The 23181-nt window shown below is 40.9% G+C and overlaps 1 protein-coding gene across 1 annotated transcript; it reads left to right on the top strand.

The window, feature by feature from the left end:
• The first annotated feature begins 520 nt into the window (after nucleotides 1–520).
• Nucleotides 521–4437, top strand: LOC147620576 (uncharacterized). The gene is made up of 5 exons (XM_086825436.1): nucleotides 521–846; nucleotides 1272–1542; nucleotides 1923–2281; nucleotides 2465–3342; nucleotides 3611–4437. The coding sequence occupies exons 1-5, from the start codon at nucleotides 789–791 to the stop codon at nucleotides 3878–3880; spliced, it is 1836 nt and encodes a 611-aa protein (XP_086681562.1). The 5' UTR covers nucleotides 521–788; the 3' UTR covers nucleotides 3881–4437.
• The last annotated feature ends 18744 nt before the right edge of the window (nucleotides 4438–23181 follow it).

The raw sequence follows: 23181 nt of genomic DNA, 5'->3' as shown, positions 1-23181 counted from the left end.
GAATTAAGTGGTGCTTTTCAAAGGTTTGACTAGGAGGACAGGAGCATCATTTAACGTGGCCGCTACCTCGGGACGAGCGCCGCCAATCTAACACACACATATATTATATAATTATATATATATATATATATATATATAAGCAGTAAATATAAATTTGCATATATATTTAAATATCATTGAAGTTTTTTCCTCCCTAACCAATATCATAAATAATACCACGCCACGAAATTCACGTGGCCCCCCATGACTGCATCCACGTGGACACCACGCCACGTGGCACTCTCAAAATGAGGCTGTTTTTCATTTGCACTCTCATAAAGAGTATTCTGAATTTTCCACGTGGGCTGTTATGATTGGACGCACGCGGGAAATACTTGTATATAAATTTCCATCTGTTTATTAGCTTCGAGGTACGTTGTAATTTATCGTCACTTACTTCATTTTGATTATTTTACTTATATATATATGTAACGCCTTCGTCGTCATCCTGTGTGTGTGTGTGTGTGGCCTTCGTCTTCAATTTCTCTGTGTCTCTCTCTTTGCCCTACCCAAATACTTCACTCGGATCTGATGCTTTCTCTCTCCTCATTGCTTAGATTTCGTCGCAGATTGCTCACCCACAATCCTCTCTTTCTAACCTCTCTCTACTTTGACGGGTTTCAGCGTCACTGCAATCCTAATCAACAATATCACCCTACACTCCTGTAATTGGAATACTATCGTATGCTCTTCTATCTTAACTTATTTCTGACCAGTATTAAGCTTTGCAATCCATTACCTGCGCTTCCATGGCTCCACAGAGTCAGCTTCTCGCCCTTGCTGTGTTCATCAACTCGCGCAAAACAGGTCAGTCTGATCAGCAATACTAATTACTGGATTAACTAAATATTCTTTCAAGCTATATACAGTAATAATCACCAATAAGAAATGATATTAATCACAAGTTCTGCACATGCAGTAGTCGTAATTCTATTAATTTTAAGGTTTAACTTCCAAATGCATGCTTAATTTCGCTGCAGCCAGTGCTTGAAAGGTTGACTGCTCCTGATTAATATACAAACATTAATTTAAATAAGTGCTGTTGGATTAGCCAGCCGTGCACATAAAATAATAGAATTCTTTGGTGAAAGTCATCTTATTTAAAACAATATTACTAGTTATTCTTGGAAAATATGGCCAATATCATATACATCCTCATGCATACATACATCAATAGAACTAATAGAAATTGGGATATGCATAAAATTCAGATATTGTTTCCATGGTTGCAGCTTATGTTAGGAGCATTCACGTGCATGAGAAGAATGTGGGGACATTGTACACAATACAGCACGAGTTCTTGTTCAATCCTGGGTTTTATGCAAGGATAAGCCGGCCTGTGATCTCAGCAAGCTTTCGCAAGTACATGTCGGGGGCGGGAGTGAAGCAGACCGTGGCTGCCATCATCAGGATGCAAGAAAGTGATGGGTGGCAATGCGTGCTTGAATATAGAAGTGATTGCCCCTCTGAAACGGCCATGCCAGATCTCCTAACCCCATCTAGGTGAGTTGATTAACATATATTAACACTATGATATTGAAGTTTAACTACTCAATTACATTGGTTGGCTAGCTCATTATCCCTCCCCCTCCCATTTTGATTTTCTTTCCCTGGTTAATTTCTTCACTTGATCGAGTTTATGAAGCCAGCTATCTCTAGTTTTTAATGGGTCTCTTCTCAGTCGGTTCTTTCAAGCCGTTCATATTGTTTTCTAGCCACCTTCACATTATAGCTTTCATGGGTGGTCTGTAAGTGTAAGCATGATGCAAAAAACTTCATGAATCAACTAACGACATCATGCTCATAGGGTTGATTAAATGGGGATTATAAAAAAGGGTTAACTCATCTCTTAATAAATTATTCTGATTTTGCTTTCCTTGTAGGAATGGTGATTTGAAGAGTATTCCCTCTCTAGAGCTGGACCTCATTTCGGTGGAGAGAGCAGTCTCAAATTTTAATAACCACCTGCTCAATATTAACGATCAAATCAATATTGATGGGCCTTATGGTGAAGTCAATAACATATTTATGAAAAAATCTAGCTTGAGTCTCCCAAGCTTAACATTATGCTCATCAGATCAACCCTTCTCTGAGCAAGTTAATGACATTCCGGGTCTAGAGACTCCGGAGAGGAACCCCCAGGGCCAACAATGTGATATCTGGCAAAAATGGGGCTCTGATTTGGAGCTGGCTAGCCCAAAAATCTCTCAAACCAGCAGGTTCCCAGTACAACCAAGTCAAGGTAATTATTGGATGCCCTTTGCATGTTTTAAATCACGCCAACATTTATCAAAATCATCAATACAAAATTGGCACTCAATGAGTGTGTCCAATAATGAAGATTAATGCACCCTACTAGCTAGTTAATTAGTGTTACTTCGCGATTTATCCTTAATGACATATTGTGGTGCACTAATCTTTGCAGAAAACCGCTACTCCTCAAGCCCCACTTCGAGCCAGAATGCAACAGATCGTGGCACTCTCTGGAATCCTTCTAGTCTACTAGACCTGAATCTGCATTTGGCAGAACTTCCGTCAGAGCAAAACGAGGCTGGTGGCGCTCTGCTACTTCCAAATCCTGCCTCGGAAACCGGCACCTTGCTCAACCTTGAGCTGGGCACATCATCACTAAGCTTGCAACAGTCGGCCATCACCGACGAAGGCATGGATTACTTCTCTCTAGAATGCTTTGGGCTGGACAGTCCCACGTGCTACAGCAATGGGCTGTTAGACCCAAATAATGAGTCTCTCAAGGTAATGGTGAAGCAAACCGCAAGGTCTCTGTGTAGTGAGGAAAGCACCGGGAATGCCACAGTAGGCGGGGGCATGGCCGGCGATGGTGTCCAGGGCCGATTGATGGGTTTCTCCCCATCAGAGGTGAATGGCAACTCATCCACAACATCAACAAGCGACATGTACTCGGGTGCAAGATTGGACAATATGGTGGGTTTCAATGGTGGTAAGGTGTCTCCTGCTACATCCACCGACCATAGCTGGAGGGAGGAGGGCGGGGCAAACAGTAGAAGGGCTTGTAGTAGCAGTACTCAGAGCAGGCAACAACACCCGAGCAATGGCGACAGTACTAAGAAGCCCGGTATTGCTAGGCCAAGCAGTACCAGTGAGAGGATCACGGAGATCACCCTTCAGGAGCTGTCTCAGTACTTCCACATGCCCATCACGCAGGCTTCCAAGGAGCTCAAAGTTGGCCTCACTGTGCTCAAGAAGAGGTGCCGGGAGTTTGGGATCCCGCGCTGGCCTCACCGCAAGATGAAGAGCCTTGAGAGCCTCATCAACAACATTCAGGTACATATGCTTAACAAATCTCAAGCATGCTCACACCTCTTGAGCCTGTCTGATGTCCCGTCTACGGCCATAATGCTGGTGGTTAAGGATGAAATGTGGGCGATTAAGGGTGTAATGTGGGTGATTAGGGGTGAAATGTTGGGCGGTTAAGGGTGCCATGGTGATTAAGGGCGATTAAAAGTCTGGGGTGGTAGTTAAGATGAAGTGTTGGTGATTAATGCCCAATATACGAGATTAAGATTGATTGTTTTGTGATTATTATTGTCAGGATTTGGCGAAGGATCAAGGTGTGAAGAGCTCATCAAGGGTGCTGAATGCAGTGAAGGAGTTGGAGGAACAGAAGAGGCTTATGGAGGAGATGCCTGGGACTGAGCTGGCTGAGAGGACCAAAAGGCTCAGGCAAGCGTGCTTCAAAGCCAACTACAAGAAGAGAAGACTTGGCTTAGGCACCCAAACCCAGTTCCTTGCTAATCACTCCTTAAGCCGAGACCTTAACCCCAACCTAATTCCCTCCCCTAATGACGTTGACCTCCTCTAATCACCCGAATCTTTATTCTTTTGAGGAGGCAGCTCCCTTCCGTCCAAATTGAGAAGTTAATCGTGTTGTTCTAATCCTTAATCCCACCCTCACCTCCAAGCTTTAACCTAATTACTCATCCTGTTTGGTTCTTAATCCCACCCTCATCAGCTTCTCAGCTCCAATCGTTGATCTTAATCATCTTGTGTGACCCTTAATCCAACCTCCTCCAAGTGGCACTCATTTCCCTTAATCATCTTGTTTGGTCCTTGATCCCACCCTATTCACCTCCTTAAAGTGACACTGATTTATCTGCATCATCTTGTTTAGTCCTTGATCCCACCAAAATCACCTGCTCCACTCATTTTAAGCTTTACTTAATTAAACCAAGCATTTGAGGGGCTCCCTTCTGTGCAAAAAAAGCTTATGTTCATAATTAGCTAATCCACCCATTTAGTTGAGAACCCATCTTTGTTAGAAGCCATTTTATCATGTTAATCACTTTATTGAACACTCACTTGTTTCACTCATTTAGATATCGGGCTTGGGATAATTTACATGTACAAAGCTTTTGAATTCCTTAATGAGAACCTATGTTTTGTTTTTTTGCTTCTCACTTCATTTGCAACTTGGATTGATAACCCTGTCAACACATTTCAGCCTGATTTGTGTGAATTTTGAATTGAAATTATTTTGCCAAATCACTGATTCTGAGAGAATTTTCAGCAAAATTTGCATAAATACTTGGACTACATCATTTTGTACATGATATAATAATATCATTTATACCATTAGTTTTGAATTGAAATTACTATGCCAAATCACTGATTCTGAGAGAATTTTCAGCGAAATTTGCATAAATACTTGGACTACATCATTTTGTACATGATATAATAATGTTTAATCATAATTAATAATATAATATCAAGGACACTGATTCTGAGGAAAACGTCATGCAAATTTGCATGGATACTTGGACTACATCAATATAGCATCATTTTATACTTGAAATTATATTATTATTGTTTGACAAAATAGTCGTAATATTATGACAATGGGAATTACTATTATTATAAGTATGGACATGAGTATGCGGGAAGCATGATGCCACATCGATGATGACGAGAGCAAAATTTGCAGAAAAAGAGCAAATAATAATGATAATAATAATAATTAATGTGCATTAGAATGATTTATATAATACAGAATACAATTACAATGAGCATATGATGATTAATATCATTAATAATTGAATACTGAAATGATTATGCGACATTATTGATTACGAGAAGTGGAACGATTACCTACATACACATACACATACACATACACATACACATACATACATACATACATATATATATATATATATATATATATTTCTGACATTCAGCGGTCTCTTGACCCTTGAGTTACATTGCGAATCATGATTCCATCAATTAAATCCTGAAACTATTAAATCTTTTTTTTTCCCTCTAACTAAATCTTATTAATATATAAAAAAAATGCACACACCAACTGACGTCCAAAAAAAAATGCTTCCAAAGTTATTAAGGCGTATTACACATCATTTTGAAGTGCAATTACACCTTGTACTTGGTTTTTTTCTTTTTTGGAGCAATGATAAGCCCCTCATTGTTACTAGTCCTTCATTGTTACTAGTCCTTCAAAATGATGCAAAAAACAGTACCTGTGCTTATTTTTGCAAGTAGAGTATCCTTTTTCTTAAGAAGGTCTCTTTCAAATTTGTACTTTTTTTTTTCTGGTTCAACGGAAGGCCAACATAAAGGTTACCTTTCAAGATTCTCCCTAAAACATTTACAAATGTAATGAAATCGTTAAGTCATTGACCCATTAAGGCAACAATATGTCATGAAATGAATTGTTTTTTTTCTCAATAAGCTATCAAATGAATGCCTTCAAAACTAGAACTAATCAATGTGCAATGTGTAGCTACTAGAACTCAATTCTAACCGAGAACTCCTTTTTGATAGGATTTCAAGTAAGCTTAAACAAGCTTGTTTAATCTTTATTACTGTGCTTAGCTTAAACATCAAGTTTGATTGATCTTGATTGTTGGTACTTATTTATGTTCAAATAGAAATAGTAACATTGATAAAGCTTTAAATTCATATCTAGAAGTAACAAATTAATACCTACATGCCCTTCATGTGCAGGGTTCAATTTTTTTCACCCTTCCATGTGAATGGTAAATTTTTTTAATAGCACTTCAAGAGCAATACTTTGACTCTTACTCATACTTGTTTAGTAGGTTAAAATGTTGCTAGTACTTGTTTAGTAGGTTAAAATGTTGCTAGAAGGGCTCAACAACCTTTAAAAATAAATAATGAATAGTGCCCGTTTATCATGTTTTACTTGATTTTTTCATGAGGTCACTCAAAATAGTGGACAAAATGTCACGCATGTTGTGCCTGACAAACAGCAACCTTGATCACCTTATAAATTTACAGTTGCCTCATCATTATCACCTTGCATAATAAGCCGTAAAAACAACCCCTTACATTATCATCTTAAGGCTTCCATTAGCCCTTATAACCTCATTAAATACCTCATTATCACCTTACATGAAACATCTTGAAAGTTGGAGATTTAACCATGGATTTAAAAAAAACATAGACATAAGCTTGAAAACATCAGAAAAAAACACAAGAACAAGGGATAAGCATTGGGTGCGATCTCCCCTACCCAACATGTGAGACACCCTATTTAAAATCATATTTTCAAAAATTAGCAAGAGGAATTAATAACAGCTTTCCTTCACAAAATTAGGCTTTTCTTTTACATAAATAACCATGTATCCGTGCATATAAGGTCTTGTATAAAATAATCATCTAAAGCACGTAAGCTTATGAATTGACACCCTAACCATACAAAATGTGTAAGGTCCCCCAACCTAAAAAGGGGAACCCTTAAGATAGTCTACTAAGTCTATTTCCTCCTCGTCGACACCTCGACTATGTAAAGATAGAAGGATACGACTAATAGGTAAGACCTAGTTCTATCCCACAAGGGGAGCGTGGTCTCCTAGATGACTCTTAAAATCGAATCACCCATAGAGTGATTGACCTAACTTGGGCAACCTCTATTCTTGATTCCTACAAACAACGCTGGCCTAGTCCTCTAGAGTAGGGTTACCCAAGGACCCACTTACCTAGCGTAGAGCTTTCAGTTAATTTTGTTAGAAAGCTACCCGACTAATCGAGTCCACCCATCCATAGGATGGTGCCATTAGGGGATTCCATTCTCCCACTTTCCACCCAACTCACGCATCAATTTTGTTTTCTAATTAGTCCTACCACGCTGTGCGACATATATAAACAAGTTCCTTAATATTAAAATAGCCACTTAAGCCAAATCAAGGCTTATTTTATTCCGCTGATAATCTACAATTCGGCCTTCAAGTTTCCATAGACTAGGCAATCCCTACAGGATCATACACATCGTTGTTAGTAGCCAGTGAGTACTCAAGCCGGCCTGTCATCCTCTCAGGCTCCGATGCTTGATCCTCCCACTCCTCGAAGGGATATCTACGTGCTAGGGTAGGCTTATTTACCACACTAGCCTGGGCCCACAGAACTAGGCAGCATTCATAACACTCGTCTAAACTGGCAAGGTCCAACTTCCCAATGGTAGGAGGGATATCTTGAGCCGACTCCGGGCCTCGCTACTAATGTCGTCGTCCGCCTACACAAGCACAGGAACAGGGTTGGCATCAAGGCAGGGAGAAGATGTACCTGTAATTTAACTTAATCAAGATAGCAACATAATCGTTTAACTAAATCATAGGATACGAGAAACCACATTATCTTCTCGAGAAAGTGATAATTTTACAAGAAATTTGGTAATTTCAAAACAAGAAAGCACCCTCTTTCTTACTTAATTAATGCTAATATTAAAGATCAATAAAAAAAACCTCTTTTTAAATGATCATCAAGCTAACCTGGCCATTAACTCCATGTGGGACTCCCACACAGGAAGAGCTGGGACCGCGTTCAGGGCATTCCCTCTAGGGTCGTTGTTATGCATGCTTCCCGAGGTAGCATTTTGGCATCTTCGGCCGAGGAGGAGCCATAGTATCCACCTTCTCGTAGCTCGTGTCACCGCGAACTCAACACTTTAATCGGATTGCGATTCGGAGTTTGTTTGCTCACTTTATGAGCATAAAACTCACTTATGGTGAGAACTGCCTGATCTAAGAGCCAAAGTGTGCTTGCTTAAGTCTATTTATATGGGGGGGGGGGAAAGTAGAGTGTCCTTAAGCTGGGGGCAAGGCTAGAAACTAAACTAGACGAGGGAGAAGGAGAGTTCCCCTTAAATCTATTCACACTGCCAGGGGGGTGAGAGGGAGAGCGGTGTAGGACACCCCCCTCCACAAGACAAGGACTGGATGTTGGAAGCAGCTTACTTAGAGATGGGCTAAAAAGGGCTTGCAGGGAGATGGGCTACAAAGGGCTTATCGGGTACTGGCCATCGCGTATAGCCTCCGCCCAGAGTGTTGGCCCTAGGGTACTGGGGGTTTATATAGGGGCTTGTACGGGTATGGTACGTGTTAGATCACCGTAACACCACTACAGGCGTTACCACAGGAGGGGACGGCCTCTGGCTCACCACCCAGCCATAGAGGAAGAATGAGGATTGCCCCTCATCCCCTAGGCTATATAGTGTGTGGCCTGTCGTCCACACTAGCGTGGTCGCCCACGACTCCGCATGGGCGTCCTCTCCCACTGAACCCCGGATGGCCACGTCCTCGGCGCTCCGACCGAGGCGTTGACGCTAAAGCCCCGTCTGGCCATCCGGTCTGCCGCCATCACCGCGGTTGGTCACACGCGTTACATCCTACATGACATTACTCCCCCCTTAAGTGCTCGAAAACAAACTAGGGAAACCTCTTGGAAATTGCACTATGGTGTTCCCAAGTAGGTGCCTCCTCATCCATGTTTGTCCATTTAACAAGTACCTCCTGGTACACTTTATGTCGGGTTTGTCTGTTCACGATACCCTAGAATCTTTTCAGGTTCATGTGGTATCTTTGGTGGCTCTATCAAGTCCACCAAAATCTCTAAAGAAACTGCGTTCCTAACCCGTGAACTGATTTCTTCAGTTTACTGACATGGAAGACAGGATGGACTTGAGAACTCTCCGGTAACTCAAGTTTATATGCTACGTCCCCAATCTTCTTAAGGATTTTAAAAGGACCACAATATCTCGGAGAAATTTTATCACACTTTCCCGTTTTCATGGTTTCTGACCTCACAAGAACCTTGAGGAATACAAAGTCACCTTCTATAAAGGTCACCTTTCTATGCCTTTATCCACATAAGTTTTAGCGCGATCCTGAGCACTACGAATGCTCTCACGTGCGGCTCTGAGTATATCATTCATATCTTCAAGGAAATCCTTGACAGATTGAATCTTCTCCTTTTCTAGGCCTACAGCCATCGGAGATCTCGGCTGGAATCCATACATTAACATGAATGGTGTAAATCCAATCGTCGTCGCTGAGTATTTGGAGCTGTTATAGGTAAACTCCAATAAGGTCAAGTACTCTTTCCAATTAGATTGCTTCTTACTAACATAAGAATGCAACGTATCCTCTAGAATTTGCAACTCTGGCGTTTTAATAGTTTTCTTCGTGGCGATAAACTTTGCCATTTTAGTTAACCTGTCTACTACCACCCACACCGAGTCATTCCCTCGACTCGTCTTGGGTAAACCAGTAATGAAATCCATGGAAATGCTTTCCCATTTCCCCTGAGGAATCTCCAGCGGCGGATGGAGTAGTCCTCCCACCTTAAGACGTTCGTGTTTATTAACCTGGCACTTAATGCATTTCAGCACATAAGTCTGGATGTCCTTAAACAAACTAGGCCAATAAAACTGTCTTTTTACTAGTGCATAGGTCTTCTGAATCCCGGGATGACTCGCACTTGGATTATCATGACTTTCTTTAAGAATTTGGGCCTGAAAGTCACCAATAGTTGGTACACATACTCTACCCTTGTAGAGTAAGTACCCGTCGTCAATGCAGTAATTAGCATATTTCTCCCCCCGACAAAGTTTATCACCCCCCTTTGAAGCCGTGGCAGTCAAAGGTGATGAAGGGCCTACGTCAGAGCTCTTCGGCTCCAAACTATACCCAGAAGACACGGCTAGTCTCTCTGGACTAACTCTCGCTTCCCTTCCCGTTGCACCTTCGGCCAGTCTCTCCGGACTAGCAATTCGTGCCAACGAGGGAGGCGGTCGCGTCTGTGAAGAAATGCGTACGCATAGTACAGCGCGCCAGACCTCTATAAAAGATGGATCGTGCTCACATAAACCACGTAGTGACTCCAAGAAATCATTCTTGAAGACTATGAAACTAAGTTCATTAATCTGTGGCATGCGACTAAGTGCATCTGCCACCACGTTATACTTACCTTTCTGGTAACGTATCTGAAGGTCAAACTCCTGTAGAATCTCCGCCCACCGAGCTTTTCTACCCTTCAGTTCACTTTGACTTGAAAGCCATTTCAGACTTTCATGGTCCGTCCGAACCTCAAAAGAAGCACCATATAAATAGTGTCTCCACTTTTTCAGTGCATGAACTATCGCTAGTAACTCTCGCTTGTAAGCCGAGTAGTTATGTTGTGCACGATCTAACTTTTTACTCTCAAATGCAATTGGGCGTCCCCTTTGCAGAAGTACGGCCCCAATGGCCTCATTACTAGTGTCTGTTTCCAAGACAAATGACTCATTTGGATCGACAATAGTCAAAACATGTGCAGCTGCTACGATCACATTGAGCTTATCAAAGCTATTCTGTTGGGCTTCTCCCCAACTAATGTTTTTAGTTTTTGACCGTAACTGGTCAGTTAACGGGACTACGATCTTTGCATAGTCCTTCACATACTGTCGGTAGAACCCCGATATGCCAAGCAAAATCTGCAGTTCCTCGAGATTCTTTGGCGCTGGCCATTTAAGAATAGCCTCTACTTTTTCTGGCTCCATCCGCGTACCATCGGCAGATATAATATGGCCAAGGTAGTGAATTTCTGTTTCAAAAAATTCACATTTGCTCTTCTTCACAAATAGTTTGTGCTCTCGCAACAACTCGAACACTAGACGCAAATGCTCTATGTGTTCTTTCTGTGTCTTACTGTACACAAGAATATCATCTAGGAAAACTACTACGAATTTTCCCAGATATGGACGTAAAATGCTGTCCATCAGCATCATAAACGTCGTTGGAGCATTGGTTAGTCCAAATGGCATAACCAAAAACTCAAAATGCTCGAAACGGGTCCTAAATGCTGTCTTCGCAACATCTTCTGCTTTAATTTTAACTTGATGATACCCTGATCTCAGGTCTACTTTTGTAAAGTATCTCGATCCATAGAGTTGATCAAATAACTCATCCATGCGTGGCATCGGATACTTGTTCTTAATCGTTATCTGATTAAGAGCCCTATAGTCTATGCACATCCGCATAAATCCGTCTTTCTTCTTTACCAGAAGAATAGGCGATGCCCACGGACTTGAACTAGGCCGAATAAAGCCTTTGTTAAAATGGTCCGTCAATTGTTTTTCCACCTCCTGTGCCTCAGAGTGGCTTAATCTATAAGCAGGTTTGCTTATAGGCTTTGCTCCTGGCATAACTTCGATGCCATGGTCTACTTCTCTAGATGGTGGTAAGCCATCTGGCAAATCATCAGGGAAAAACATCCTAAAATTTCTCTAATAAATTTATTAAAGTATCTACGTACTTTTTCTTCAATGTCTCTTTCACCTTGGATTTTTTCTTGTTTGAATCACATGCATGCCCAAACATGGTTTTCAAATAGTGGGTCTCGTCCAAGGCTATTTTGTTTTCCTTGTTTGTCTACGCAAACATCATTTACAGTTTCATCTACGGAAATAGAATTTCAAAGAGGGTAACAAGCATATACCTCTGCTATCTGGTCTCTGCGGACCGCTGTGCACAGCTCCATGGAGGAAATAAGTGGTGTGGCGAGGACAGTACGGTCGCCTTGCAGGGTAATGACTCTACCTCCATACTCAAAACGTAGCGTATTATGTAGGTAACTCCGAGCTAGACTAGGGCCCAAGCCATACAGCCACTCCCTACCTAGATATACGTCTGCTCTGGCTAAGTGCATGACCTGAAAGTCAAGCGGAGCCTCGTAGTCCTGCATAGATAATGGGACCCCCAATACTACGGTATTCCATACCATTTTGTCATACCCGTTGGCTAGGCCAACAGTATACTCATGATCGCTCTGGGTCTCAGTCAACCCCAACTTCTTGACTAACGAGTAGTTCAAGAAGTTGTGGCTAGCTCCATCATCGATAAAAACTGTGACCTATTGAAAATTCAAGGTCCCCCATTTGTTGACTTGAAATCTTGTCATTTCCTTCGCCTTGATCCTGAAACTCTTGCCCCTCACGTGCATCAAAACAGAGGCTATTTTCCCATATACTCAGTTCATCTTCAAGCTCTTCCACATGCCTACTATGTGTTGGTAGGGCTATGCACCTTGCCTACCGAAAATTCAAGGTCCCCCGATATGCGTGTCGACACGTCCAAGTTGCGAAATTGTTTTTCGGTGAAATTATCTGGGGTGTTTCCCTGGTCATAGGGGTGCAGTCCGTTCGTCAATTGGACACCCGAACATGCATATATTAAGGTTGGAAGTTTACCATACTTCAACTAAAAATTTACGTATAGAGGCTTATTTCGGTGTTTGTTTTGAGTGCTCTCAAATCCTATATTAGGGTAGAATTGTGCGTAGATTTTAAATTTGGACTTAGAATTTTAAGATTCTAAGTGAAAATAGATTAATTATTAAAAATGATGATTTTTCATTATAAAAAGTACCATAGTTTTATTGGTCATAAATTATTATTGACGATGGGCATGTTACATCCTTCACTCCTTAAAGAAATTGAGATGTTCTCATCTCGTATGAATTCAGGGTAATATCTTAAGAGTGTAGCTTCATCTTTCCAAGCTGCATCCTCTTTAGGGTAGTCTTTCCATTGCACTAGATGTTCTATAAGAGTTCGATTACAGAGTTTCCTTTTCTCTAGAATCTATGATCCTAATAGGCTGCAACTCAAGGACTCCTTGAGTTGGGATTACAACTTGCTCATCATCAAGAATATGATCAAGACTGGGTACATAAGGCTTTAACAAGCTTACATGAAATACATTGTGGACGTTAACAAGGGCTGGGACCTGGAGCTTATAGGCACTTCCCAAACACGATAACTCTATAGGGTTTACAATATCTTGGGCTGAGCTTCTTATATTTCCCAAGTGATAGAGAGCTATGCTTGGGTCGCACCCGTCCTCGCAGAAGAACTTTGTCTCCTTCTCCTTGAAGATCCTTTCAAACCTCCTTGTGTCGGCGTAATGTTTTTGCTAATCTTGAGCAGCTTAATATCTTTTTAGATAGCATTGGTCTGTTCTTCCCTCTCCTCGTGTACTTTTCTAGATGCATCAACTCTTAAGGTTAGATCAGAGAAATTTAGAGGAGATAAGCATTCTTGCCCATAGAGTGCAGCATCCCTATGCTCTGGTGATAAGATGTATTATAGGCAAATTCTACTAAAGAAAGGTATTGAATCCATCTTCTTGGCTCCCGCCCACAATATGCTCTGAGAATGTCTTCAATTACTTGGTTGACTCTCTCAGTTTGGCCATCGGTCTCTCTGGATGGTAAGCTGTACTGAAGCAAAGTTGAGTACCCAAGGCTTGAAATAAGGACTTCTAAAACTTTGAAGTGAAGTCAGAGTCCCGAATGCTGACTATCCTTTTTGGTAAACCATGAAGCTTGAAGAACTCCTTAATGAATAATTGGGCAACATCAGAAGATTTGAAGGTTTTCTTTGTCGGTATAGATGAGCTACTTTGGTGAGAAAGTCCACCACTACAAAAATGGAATCATATCCTTCTTGTATAGTGGGGAGACTTGTGACAAAATCCATACTAATGAAATCATATCCTTCTTGTACAGTGGGGAGACTTGTGACAAAACACATACTAATGCATTACCACTTCATTTGAGGAATATCCAAGGGTTAAAGTTTTCCAAGCATCTTGACTCTTTCAGCTTTGATCCTTTGACATGAGAGACATTGCTTCAAGTATCAAAGGACATCATTTTTCAAGCCTGCCCAATGATAGCTCCTCCTTAGAGCATTCGTTTGCATAGCTTGGGTGCCTTGTGAGGTGGGGCTATCATGAGGTTCATGGAGCATTAGCTTCTTTAGGGAAGGGTCCTTATAGGAATACATAGCCTATGATTAAAGTAGAGGCAACCATCATGGGTGAAGTAATCCTTGATTAGATTTTTCTCTTTCTCTAAAGTTCCCCCTTCTTCGACTAAGTTCACCATCCTTTGGTAATCAGAATCATGAAATGAGACTTCTTTCACACCTTGACCAGTATGGGATCATTTGGCATATAAATTGCACTCAAGAAAGATTTGCAAATGAGTGCATCTGCTACCACATTATCTTTCCTAGGACAGAATTTGACGTCGAAGTCATATTCTTGTAGGATCTCAACCCATATTCTCTGCCTCATATTGAGGCTAGGTGGGTGAAGATCTACTTTAGATTCTTGTGGGGGTTGGTTACAAGCTAGAACTTACGTCCCAAGAGATAATGTCTCCATAACTTGAGGCAATGAACAACTACTAAGAGTTCCAAATCATGGGTGGCATAGTTGGCCTCATATAGCTTTAGCTTGCAAGAAGCATAAGCCACCGGTCTTCCTTCTTGGGCTAAGACACCACCAAGTGCTAGACTGCTGGCTATTGGAATTTATGGCCCCTCTACATGGTTTTAGTAGTGGACCTTAGTAGATTATTTCTCTAAGGTTTGGTAGCTTGGCTTTAGTAGTGGACCTTAGTAGATTATTTCTCTAAGGGTTAGTAGCTCCTTTTTGGATGGTTCTATTTTCAGCTTTTTTATATGCCTTAGTGGAGAATCTCTACTTCTTGCTCTCTACTCTAGGCAAGTGGGTGCACACTTCTAGGAGATGGGTGCTCAAATCTAGGAGAATGTTAATTGGGATTATGGCTTAATCATTTGGCTAATCCTTTTGTACTCTTGCCTATATAAAGGCACATACCTAATGGAAGAGACACAACATATCTTACATTCTCATCTATATGCTGTCCACATTTTCATTATGCCTCTCATTAGCTTAATTATGTGATTAATACTAATCACCTTTGCTTAGCCACTAATGTTGTCTTCACCACCATGAACATCATCACCTTCTTCGAGCCACCATGAATTCTAACATGGTATCAGAGCTTGGAACTCTTAATATCAGATCGGAATTCAGCACAGTTGCCGCTTGACAAAATCGCCTCCTCCTGCTTTTTATGGCCCCTCTACATGGCTTTAGTAGTGGACATTAGTAGATTATTTCTCTAAGGTTTAGTAGCTTGGCTTTAGTAGAGGACCTTAGTAGATTATTTCTCTAAGGGTTAGTAGCTCCTTTTTGGATGGTTCTATTTTCAGCTTTTTTATATGCCTTAGTGGAGAATCTCTACTTCTTGCTCTCTACTCTAGGCAAGTGGGTGCACACTTCTAGGAGATGGGTGCTCAAATCTAGGAGAATGTGAATTGGGATTATGGCTTAATCATTTGGCTAATCCTTTTGTACTCTTGCCTATATAAAGGCACATACCTAATGGAAGAGACACAACATATCTTACATTCTCATCTATATGCTGTCCACATTTTCATTATGCCTCTCATTAGCTTAATTATGTGATTAATACTAATCACCTTTGCTTAGCCACTAATGTTGTCTTCACCATGAACATCATCACCTTCTTTGAGCCACCATGAATTCTAACACTGGCATCAGTAATAACCACCTCAAATTCCCTGGTGAAATCAAAAAGTTTCAGGACTGGTGTTGGGGGGGTAAGGATTGTTTTGAGTTGATCACTCAAAGATGACTTGATGGATTGGTAACCATACTATTTTGCAATCCCGGGGGGTGCACCTAAAAAAATGTAAGTGTAGCACGTGAGTTCATCAGGAGGGTTTTTTTAATTGACAAAACCTACAGGATTACATCTACAAGAGGGGGTTTTTTATTACACTTTTGAAAAAAACCCGTAGGTTCCTTAAGAAAGAGGGGTAATTTTATTAGTTGATAGCATGTAGGTAGAGGGGGTTTTTTATTACCCCTTGAACGCACGTGATACATATGATTTCTTAGTGGTGGACCCCCCGAGTTTGCAATCCTTCTTAGGAAGATCAGTCAAGGGTGTAGCTACCAGAGAATAATCTTTAATGAAAATTTTATACCATCTTGTGTGATTCCCAAAAATCCACGAACTGAATTAGGGATTGTATATCCTTGACCTTGGTGGGATCTACAAAGATACCATCTTGGGAGACAATGAACCTAAGATACTCAATCTGATGAGTAACAGGTATTGAAAGCTGTCTTGGGTATATCTACTTCCTTGACTCTGATCTAATAGTAGCCAGGCCTTGGCCCCATGAAGCCTATCAAGAAGCTCGTCGATGCGAGGGATATGATACTTGTTCTTGATGTTGACTTTATTTAGCCCTCAATAATCTATGCAGAGACAAAGAGTACCACCCTTCTTCTTTTGGAAAAGAACGGGTGCTCCCCAAGGAGAGTTACTGGGGTGTACAAATCCTTGCTCAATGAGTTTGGAAAGTTCCTCCTTGATTTGAATGGCTTCAGGGAGAGACATCTTATAGGGTGTTTTTGAGATAGGTTAAGCGCACCAGGAATTAGCTTGATTTCATGATCGAGTACTCAAGGAGGTGGTAGCCCTGTAAGCTTGTCAGGAAAGATATTAGAGAATTAAGAGGGTTCTGATTCTTTACTAGGTTCAGTGGCTTTGTTGAGCTTAACAAGGAAAACTTGCTATTCCTTACCTCCTCCCTTGAGAAGATGTTTTTCTTTGACTACCCTACACTTGGGTTTACATGTCTTCCCCTGAACTAATACTAGTTGGCCGTGCTCATTTTTAAAAGTGATACTCCCTTGGTTACAATGAATATTAGCATTGTTTGCAATTAACCAGTTCATCCCAAGGATCCTATCATAAATACCTAATGGTAGGACCCTAAAATGGCCATGAGTTTGTTCACTACCCAAATTAAAATCAAGGTTTCCTATAGATTGGTGAGATACTACTTCCTTCCCACTATCTAGCTCTACAACCATTTTCCTAGTTGGTTTTTGACCCAAGATTAATTTTTGTAAACTCTTTAGAGAAAGAAACGAATAGGTACTACCACAATCAATCAAAAGCTAGAATGTCTTACCATGATGAGTGGCTTACCATGATGAGTGGCTAGGGTTTTAGTAACACCAAATTGGTGGTTAGGACCTTGATGTTCTACCACTGCATAGACGGTGGCACACTCTTCTTCAGCCATTTCCAAAGTTGGTTCTTCATTTATAGCACAGGCGCGGGAAATTGCTCCGCGACCTCTACCATGTTCACCACCTCTTGCACCTTGGTATATGGGGGTTCCACGGCCCTGATTTGCTAGACCAATTTGAGGAAAGGATGTTGTTAGCTTGGGGCAGTTGGCCTTGAAGTGTCCCGGATCATTGCAATGGAAATACACAAGGACCTCTCTAGTAGAAGCAATATATGTGTAGGGAACAAAGCGGTTGGTTGGCTGACCTCGGTTGTGGTTGGGAGCATTTGGCTAGGGCTTCTTGTAAGATTGATCCTTAGGGTTTGATTCAGGGTAAGATCTCTTCTAGGGCCTAGATTTGCTAGACTTTAGCTCCTTCATAACAGGTTTAGCTTGTATGAGAGCATCTTGCAATGTCCTCAGCCTCATTGCTTCACATTAGAAATTTTTTAGACCCAAAAAGGGCCTCCTTAAGGATTCCTAATTTTAAGGGATTAGAGCTTAAAAAGCTGGGCTTAAGGGAGACAAAGGCTATGATGACCCCTATTTTTTGCCTTGCCACATCAGCCATACCCCCCTAGTTTCACTTTTTAAAAGGAATATTCTCACACTCTCTCTCTTACTTTTTGACTTTTCTCATACTTTCTCTCTTACTTTTTGATTTTTTTATCTTCACTCTCTATAAATTGAATCTTTCTTGTCAGTTTGAAATCTCCTTTCTCATTAACTCCCACCATATCTCCCTTCCACATCAACAAAACATTCTCGTATTTAGGTGGGCCCCAAAAAGTGAAAATTTTTTATTTTTTATTTTTTTACATTTTGAGGTGGAAAAAACACCACCCAACCAATATGTATGATGAAAATAAGTTTTCCCTCCAAAAAGCTTGTAGTTCAAGGGTCACGTCAGAAGCCTGTCACTCACGAGCCAGTACATCCATAACTAACTGTCAGGTCCCCACAACCCCATAAACATAACTAATTGTCAGGAACCACTACATCCATGAGATCTCGAAATTGTGGGGACCCCAAAAATTATTATTTTTTAATTTTTCTCATAAATGTAATTTATTGGATGAAAAACTCCATGTTAGTATATTTGTATATCAAAAATATCATTTTCTACTTAGAAAAATGGATCTGTGTTAAACCTGCAAAGTTTTAACAGTCTCTCTCACTCACAACAGCAAAGTTTTAACAGTCTCTCTCACTCACTCCCTATTGATGGAGAAGTGTGTGGCTATTGATGGAGAAACAATACAGAGTGAAGAAGAGGACAAAGAAGGTGAGGAGACTCAGCAAGCTACTCTACCTACAAAATTCTCTTTCTCTCACACACACAATTCTCTCTCTCACACACACTTACACACAAAATTCTCTCTCTCTCTCTCTCTCTCTCTCTCTCTCTCTCTCTCTCTCTCTCTCTCTCCCTATGAGGATCTCTCTGCTTAGCTATGGAGCCTTTGCAAGTTGTGTGTATAGCCCCTTGTGAAGCTAGAAAAACGGAAGGTTGATTTACACATTCGTATTCTTGAAGAGTATGGCAGCTCTAAAAAAACCCATCCTACTGATGCACAATCTATCCAAGCTCGTGGGATAGCTAAGGAGAAAAATGTAGATCTTTGGGTTGATGGGCATCTCTATCCAGTTGACCCTCCATTAAGAGCAAACCCTCCTTTCCGTAATTTATCATCTTTTATGCAATTTATTGGTGAAGGAGAGCTTGGCTTGTTAGGATATTGCAGAAGATTGACTACAAGTGGAGCTTGGCAAGCCCATATTCTCCATGTGGAGTATCCAAGGGATGGAGAAATCACATTATAAAAAAAGAGGGGTTTATTTCAAAAATACAAGACATGGAGGTGGAGCTTCTGCATGAGGAACACGTACAAACTATCTACAAGAGATGTTCAATTGGTTTTATCGCACAACCTTTGGAAGGGTATTGGTTAGGGAGCGGGCCCAACAATCTAAGCTTGCACAAGAGGCACGCAAGGCTGCAAAAAGTCATGCTCGGCTTTAATGGTTGCAGACCAATGCTCCCCATAGGCATGGTGCTTTTGGCGTGCATGAATGAGGAGACAAGGGAGGCGTTGGGTTGTGCATGCACTAGCATAAATCTAGATGTAATAAGGCTAAGAAAATAAGTTTAGTTAGGTTTTTTTTTTGCCCTTAAAAAAACCTATTAATAGTCCCTTCTCTCACTTCATTTTCATTTCACTTTTTTAGAGAGCTTGAGCTCAAGATCTACGTAGACACCCACGTAAGGACACCAACACATCACCATGTTAGCATAGTCGTACATGGATATGGCACGCACCAAGAACACCCCACGTGTTACCATGCCTTCACAAAACACAGTGCAAGGCACCCAACGACCACATACTAGTGACACCACAGAAGAGAGTGACCCCTTGAATTCTAGGACATGCCCAATGGAATCACCAAAGTCCAACCCTCCTCCCACAGCAACACCAGCGCATGCAGGCTCTTCTAGTGGGAGCAAGCGTGTGAAGAAGACCCCACAATGCAGCCACCCTAGAGATCAAGACAGAGAGGCCGATGATGAGCAGTTTGACTGGGTTGGTGAAAAAATTCCTACATTGCGCAGCACCATAGGTGGCAAGACCCTACTACCAGGACAGGGTCCCCTACCTACCCGGAAGGAACTTGATACACAGGTACCACATCAACAGGAGGAGGAGGATTCAGACTATGAGAGAGACCAAGAGGAGGTTCCTGCAAGTGCGCGCAAGCATAGAAAGGTCAAGCTCTTCAAGCCAAGGAAGTCCCAACCTTGCCAACGCACTAACACAACACAAAGAGCTCTTAGGAGAAGGATGCGCCAAGGGCATAGGGCTCTACAAGAAATCAAGTTTTATCAGAGGAACAATGAGTTGCTTCTAATAAGAAGAGCCCCTTTTGCTCGCACAATGAAGGAGATTCTCCAACGATATAGAACAAAGTTCCGTGTGCAGGGGATTGCCCTTGAAGCATTGTAAGAAGCCTCTGAGGCTTACCTTGTTGGGCTTTTTGAAGACACCAACCTCCATGCAATACATGCAAAGAGGATTACCATATCTGCCAAAGGACATGCAACTAGCTCGGCGCATTAGAAAAGGGATCCATGAAAGACTTGAGAGAGTAACTTCTCAATATTGATGAAGTCATTTCTGAAAAGAATAAGATTAACATCACCCTTAGGTCGTTGCCTAAATATTATTTGGGTATCAATACTTCCCTACGGCTTTCTTTGAGAGACAATGCATCATTTCTTACGTATCAGGAGCTTGTTAGCTTATTGCTATAAGAGGAACAATCTAGAAAGAATATATCTCTTGGAATTCTAACAGTGAGATCAAGCTCTAGCAGCCAAGGATAAGGGCAAGAAATTTCAGCAAAAGAATAATTTAAACAAAACTTTTGAGGCTAAGGGTCATTTCGACACGCCAAAGAAGGTGACTTGTTGGTATTGTAAGAAGCCTGGCCATGCAATTAAAAATTACTTTAACCTTCAAAATAAAGAAAAGAAGAATAAGGAATCTAACAAGGGTTCTAGAAGTTTTGCCTCTGGTAATTAGAGCTTCAAGAAAGAGGACTCTACTAATATTACTGTCCATCAAGACTTCTCACAAGTGGCTATTTGTAATTGTCATATCCTGAACATGATATATGTCTCAGTGGAATTATCTCTAATTGTTGGTTTCTTGATAGTGGTGCTTCAAGCACATAACTTCTCAAAGAATTTTGGTCAAACATATGGACAACTACATCAAGGTGGTCATAATGTTACGTCTGTCAACAATGCCTCTTACCCTGTCAAAGGTATTCGTGAGATAGTTCTCACTACTACAAGAGGTGAGGATCTTTGTCTTCAAAATGTTCTCTTTGTTCCAAGAATTCATAAGAATGTGCTTTCTGTGCCCACTCTAGCAAGGGGGGTATTAATGTTAAATGCATTGTCTGTGAGACAGAGAACATGACAAATATATTACTCTTACTTGATCTTTAACCACCAGTGGTTGGTACAAATTGGACATGTATAACAAGTGTGTTGTTTTTTTGGTAGACACTTCTAATGAAATGAAAGATGCTCAATTGTGGCATGCTATGTTTGGCCATACTTCTATTGGTGGTTTGATACTTTTACAGGAATATGGGATGTTAGAGGATCTTCCTCAACTTGATTTACCACCAAGATTTATTTGTGAAGGATGCATTCTTGACAAACTTTCTCACGATTATCCTTTCCCAAAGAATGTAGATAGAGCTGATAAAAAATTGTAACTATACATAGTGATGTGTGTGGTCCAATGAGGAATACTTCTTTTTTGGGAGGAAACTTATACTTTGTTACATTCATTAATGACTACAACAAGTATGGCTGGTCTTGTTAATATTGTAGGGAAAAAGAAATGTAACACAACGACCAACAATCAGACTGAATGAGGAAGTTGAAGACGAATCAGCACTGTTTATATTACTAAATTAGATGAAGTACAAGAATAATAAATTATGAATCTAATGTGGAAGGGCTAATCCCCAAAACCCTATCCTAATGCTAAAGGGCTCAATCAGCTCAGATCTAACAATTCATACGGTGAGTGTGAGGCTTAGGTTACACACTCACCAGATGGCTTCTGTTCACTATCTTGTTCACTATCAGCAGTAGACGAGTCATGATTACATCTTCATCTCGATAATCTTGCCGTAGCCACTGTAGAATTTGTAATTTCCAGTTAGCTAAATTGCACTGGTTAGGTCAGCTTTGCATAACTACGTCTGAGAGAACAACAACCTGAGGTTCCTCCTTTGATGTAGGAATCACTTTCCACCAAACAAACAGTGCATTTTCCAAGGTTTTTTAAACCTTAGAGATGGTGTGAACTTGAATCTTTTAACACCTTCCCTCAAGATCAGCAACATCTCTGATTTTTTGTTTTGACAGTTGACTCCGATTGACTAATTCAATCAGTTGATTTAGTTTACTGACTCGGATAGTTGATTCAGTCAGCTGATTTAGTTAGCTGACTCTGACAAACTCTACAGGTCAAAAACTGACTTTAGCAGCTTGATTCAGACAACTCTTTCTGACAACTGATTCAGACCTGCAAAATAAAAAAATTAGAAAAGTCTAAAACATGTTATATTATGGAAAACTATTGAGCCTTTCACTTGCTCTAAGCATGGAGCAACTTTGGAGCCTTCCCGTACTCTTCAAACATGTTAAAATTATGGGGAAGAGGAAATGCGACACAATGACCAACAATCATACTGAATGAACAAGTTGAAGACAAATTAGCACTATTTTTATTACTGAATCAGATGAAGTACATTTTCAATGGTGCCTCAAGAGGGAGCAATGAAGCAACCATATCAAATTTCTGCAAACGCAGCAAACTAGCAAAGTTCAGATGACCAAAACGAGCATGCCATAGTTTTGCATCTGAAACTGCCTTTTCATCAGAAACTGCATTTGCTGAATCTTCCACACACTTGTCATAAGAATTGAGCTTATATAGCCCACGAAACAAGGTGCCAAATGCAATAATCATATCACCAGAAGTCAAATCATGAACAGTACATCTGTCATCCACAAATTTGACTACAAATCCAAGTCTAGCAAGTGCAGAGACAGACAATAGATTCTTCTTTATCCCTGGCACATACAAAGCATCTGAAAGTGTGAAAGCGCTGCCATTTGCAGCAGTAAGCATAATTTTACCAATGCCCTTCACTGGGTAAGAAGCATTATTGGCACATGTGACAGTATTCCCATTACAGACAGCCTCAAGAGAAGTGAACATATCACGATGCGAGGTAATGTGCTTTGTAGCACCACTGTCAAAATACCAAACATGAGAGTCAACAGAAACTGCCAAACA

This window comes from Cibotium barometz, chromosome 31, assembly GCF_041138505.1.
Source record: "Cibotium barometz isolate CiBa-2024 chromosome 31, ASM4113850v1, whole genome shotgun sequence".
Lineage (NCBI taxonomy): Eukaryota > Viridiplantae > Streptophyta > Polypodiopsida > Cyatheales > Cibotiaceae > Cibotium > Cibotium barometz.
This window is presented reverse-complemented; position numbering and strand designations above follow the sequence as displayed.